This window comes from Saccostrea cucullata, unplaced genomic scaffold (assembly GCF_032062105.1).
Source record: "Saccostrea cucullata isolate Sc308-1 unplaced genomic scaffold, CSIRO_AGI_Scuc_v1 ctg7501, whole genome shotgun sequence".
NCBI classification, from domain to species: domain Eukaryota; kingdom Metazoa; phylum Mollusca; class Bivalvia; order Ostreida; family Ostreidae; genus Saccostrea; species Saccostrea cuccullata.
Window position 1 is genome coordinate 25,642 of NW_026927576.1, and position 4,803 is coordinate 30,444.

Consider the following 4,803-nt stretch of genomic DNA (forward strand, 5'->3'; position numbering starts at 1 on the left):
TGTTAAGCGGACCCAAAATTAATGTCCGGTAATGATATAAAAATCATTAAACTGTCAATTTACCAATAATGACAAAAATTGAAGATATCCTTACTTTTTAGTTACAAAATTTGATCCTATTTATAATGTTTCCTCCCAAATAAGGATGTTGCGTTTCATTATACTATACACGGAAATAAAGAATGTATAGAAATTATGCAATAAGGGAATCATTTTTTGAACATTTTTTTTCTTATTTGAGCATATCATACAGAAACATATGCCTTTGCTGTCAAATGGCAGTAAAACCTCACTATTCAAATTAATATTATGATAAAAATGTAACTTTACTTTAAAGCAGAAGATTTGTGTTAAGAATACATTAATGATAAACAATTTCAAGTTAATTATTTCTACAATTCACAATGAGAATAAATACACTGATTAAAAAATATATTTAGTGAGTTTATTCTTCAAATGTCAGATATCATGTGACTTTAACAGTGAATACGTTGACATTATTTATCTGGAATAGTGACTGTGTTGAAAGATTTCGTGGATTCTCATTTCTGTAGCACCTTGTATACTGTGAAGTTGAAATTCTCTGAGAGATTGATGGTATGAGTAAAGAGCATCATGGAGGTTCCCTGTCACCTGCTGACAAATCCCTAACATCTGCCATGCTAAGTTTTTGACAATTGGACGACTAAGTTGTACCTGGTCATAATGAACTAAGGCCCGTAAATCATCTAAAGCTGTTTGTGCTCTGGCTGTGTCTACGTGTGTGCAGCAAAAAATTTCTAGCATGTATACCATTACAAAGGGTGGAACATATAAGTAAGGCACATGGTTTTCTAGACTGGACTGTTGCTCTGGTCTCAATTCACTGATGTAAAGAATTTCATTATTCAGATTTAGATCCCGTGCTACAGCCTGCCTCATTTTTGTTGACCAGGATTGACCCCCTACAGCCTCCATATACATCTCCTCATCTACGTTAAAATAATTTTGCATCACAAATGGCTGTGCTAGCTTGACCTTTATCACGCCTATAGTAGAAAGAGCTTCCATGTATCTAAGTGTCTTATAATAATACATGGCTAAGTACAGCATGTCAGAAATACAACCAAAGTTCGCTGCATATTTCAGGATATGACAGGATATTTTATCAGCCCTGTACTTCACTTTGTTTTCTTGAGTGTAAGTATTCATATGTAACATAAATGCTAGATTCTGGAGGACAGAATTTATAAGACTCTGACGCATGATGACTTGATTTTGTGTCAATGGTGAAGCAAACGTCTGTTCTATTATATGTAAATACTGTATGCATCCTTGTACGTTCAATGTTGGTATTGAGCCGTTGTGTTCTACTTCACGAAATAAATTGACATCAAATTGAGCCTCAGAAAACTGGATATGTTTTTTTGCACAAAAGGATATGTCTGGATCACGCAGGAAAGCCATGCATCCATTACAGGATATAATCGACAGAGTCTCCATCATGGATTGTATACCCATCCGATATAGCGTATGCAGTTTAATAAATAAAGCGTTTTGGGCTTCACCATAAATATTACTCAGAAACATGTTGTTACTGGGAATGAAAAAGTTAGGACAGACCCCTTCATACACCCATTTGAGGATGAGTTTAAAACAAATCAAGGAACAATAAAGGAGTGTATGCGGACACCACTGGGGTAACATATTTTGTTGAATCGCCCAGAAAACTGCTGTTTTCATGTGATAGGAACACAGTAATTTTTCATCATCGCCTAATCCTTTGTTAATTACTCTATTTAAAAATGATTTAAGCAAGCCATATGTTAAGAACTGGCAGTGATTCATAGCAGACACAAGTTTTTGTTCTGCCAAAGAAAAAGAAATTCTCCATTCATTGGTTTCATGTCTTCCTAGTTTATGTCCAATGGCTACAAAATGACATCCACTTTTCACTATGTCATCAACAATATGAGGCTGGGGCCATGAATTACTTCTGTCTATCCATGAGGAGGCAGATGGAGGCCAAATATCCGATGCAAAGCAGTGGACAAAATCATATCCTAGCATTCCATGATATCTACTCACACAAGGACCGTGGAGAGTGGAGCTCTGAGACTCCATAGAGCACTGGATTTGTCTGTGTTTAGAACTAGATACATAATATCTGTTTTTCATTCTAACACACGCTCTCTGGATTTCACTGTATAAACATGGAGAGAGTACATATAACAAGGTGAATCCTGGCGGGCTTTCTGAAACGTCACAGAGGATCAGTTTTTTTCTGTGTATGTTATAATACTGAAACTGATGTAATTCCCAGATCACACGGTACGTATCTGGCCAGTACATAACGTCTAAATCTGAATCCTCTAGTCGGAATCCTTCTCGTCGACTTCCACTTGTCATGATAAGGTCAAAATTTGTTCTTGTTTGATTTGCCAGTATATTTATTAAGTCCATTATGTCCCTCCTCGCTCCAACTTCCAATGACGTCCCAACCTCAAGACACAGTCTGAGAAACACAAATGCTGACATATTCTTTATGTCCACTATGCCATTACTAATAAGAGAGAAATTTGAAAATATATTTTACTTCACTTTAACAGTTTCTGTCTAATTTAAGCAAGTGGAAAATTAGAGAAATACCAATATCTTACGAATGAGTGTAACTCGCAATGATTTCCAGTAACCTGTGATTGTTGGATTTGGATCGGATTAGAATATTAATTACAATACTAAACTTGCCGATGGGTTCCTAGACAGGTGGTTGTGGAAGAGGTTCCCAAAGGGATTATTTAGGCTTTAAACCAAGACATTTCCCACAAAAATGTACTCTTTCTTGAGTGTTCTTTACGTTATTGTTTAAAACACCTTGAGCATTACTTCAAGTCATTGTTTAAAGTATTTAACTTGTTAAATTAATTTTATTCACGATTATTTGAGATGGATATTCTAAATAAGTACTTTTATACCATGATTCAAAAATTGAAAAGAAAACTGTTGGTTAATGTGCATCGTATTGAACAAATGTGCAATTGGCTTGATTTTTTGCACTGATATTGTAACTTTAAAATTAAAAAGACAACCCGAGTCCTGTTTCTTTGAGAAAGTGATCAAGTTCAGCCGCGTAGTTTTTAATTTGTCATTCAGATTTACATAAAAATGGAATTTGTAGTGAGAATATTTCTTATAGATAAGTAAGGATGGCTGCAGAAAGGTAGAATTTTTATCATCACAGAAGGTTTACTATTTGTTAATACCTATATTTTGGAAACTTTTTAGTTGTATTGTTAGTATGCATACTTACGTATGGGAATGTCTAATGGAATCCATTTTCCCAAGAGAAGAAAAGTTTCAGATACTATTATTAGGACAGGAAACTCCCCTTGTATATCATCTTACATATTTATGGGTTTATTATGCAGGTAGCCAAATTCTGTAACAAAAATATATATAACTTTAAGCAGTTTAAACACAAAGTATTGTGATCGTTATTCAAAACTCAGCTATCTGTGACAAAGCAGTGGTTTGCATTTATGTAAACGAAAGCAAATGTATAATTATATTGGGTATGTGGTATTAGATAACATTTACTTCTTTCAAACCGTGTTATACCGGGCTTTATATAAAATGTTAAACGAATATCAGTCAAGAGGATCAAATAAGAACTTGAGATAGATATCTCAAAAAACTGTCTTAAATGACCTTACTTAAACACAGAATATGCTAAAAACCATGAAATCTGCGTGACTTGTTACTCAGAAGGAGAAAAAAAATGTACTTTGGAGTTTTCTTCATTGTTATAGAATCAAACTTATATGGGCATAGATGTAATGCTTGCTAGATCTTTCACAATTTTTGTTTTACATTTTATGAAAAACCTAATGTCCATACATAATTCAGGTACGAGAACAGATGTATTGTGTATGCCCTAAATGTAAAATATCAAATAATTTTGACATCTATAATGAAAACTTAATTATAGTTAGCATAGACTTCTACCGACTTTTCCAATACATGCAAATGTTTCCATCGTTCATTGTTCAGGATCCAGAGTATAAAAGAGTTTCTGTTCTATAAAGATTTCCTTTTTTCTCAGGACATCTCGAGAGAATTTTTTTAGCATCATTGTATTATCTTCGCACTCTATTGAAGTCCCTGCATCTATGGTTCAGATCCAAGGTTGGGGTCATTCGAAAAAATATTTTAAAGATTTAAGTTTTCATAAAAGTCAAAGTTTTAGAAAAAATTCTATAACGGTGTTTGTATAAAAAAAATAGGTTATAATTCTTTTACTTGATAAAACAGAATAGTCTTGACTTTTGTGTTAAATAATCAAAGCTTATGGAAAAGGAAAAAATAAAGAACAAATAATTAAGCAACCGATTACAAAACAATGATTTCGATTTATTGATTGATTGTATGTTATACGTCCCATTTGAGTATTTTTATGACGTCACTATATACTGGGAAGGGCGTTCAGACTGAGACCTTCATTTGACACTCATGGCCATTAAGCAGTGAAGGTTCTTATAGTACCAACGCCTACTGTGACACGGGACCTCGATTTGTAAGGTCTCCTCCGAAAGGCCAGCATATTTATCTATCGTCATAACTAATCATTAGTTATATTTCCGGTTTGTAAAAGCGCGATATAATCACAACGTAACACGGTAGGCCTACAAAAATGGGAGGGACATACTTTTGCTTGATTGATATCACAAGATTTACACCGACGTTATCGTTTATATATTTTTTTTTATTATAATAATCCTTCTGACTCTAATTTTCGGTACTCTCTACTATTTTTAACATAGCATT

At 33.8% G+C, this 4,803-nt stretch overlaps 1 protein-coding gene across 1 annotated transcript; it reads right to left on the bottom strand.

The window, feature by feature from the left end:
* Window positions 1-501: 501 nt before the first annotated feature.
* LOC134274821 (uncharacterized) lies at window positions 502-3,389 on the bottom strand. The gene is made up of 2 exons (XM_062757056.1): window positions 3,290-3,389; window positions 502-2,542 (listed from the first exon to the last, which is right to left on the bottom strand). Exons 1-2 carry the CDS (start codon window positions 3,313-3,315, stop codon window positions 502-504), a joined length of 2,067 nt encoding a protein of 688 aa, XP_062613040.1. The 5' UTR covers window positions 3,316-3,389.
* Between the last annotated feature and the right edge of the window lie 1,414 nt (window positions 3,390-4,803).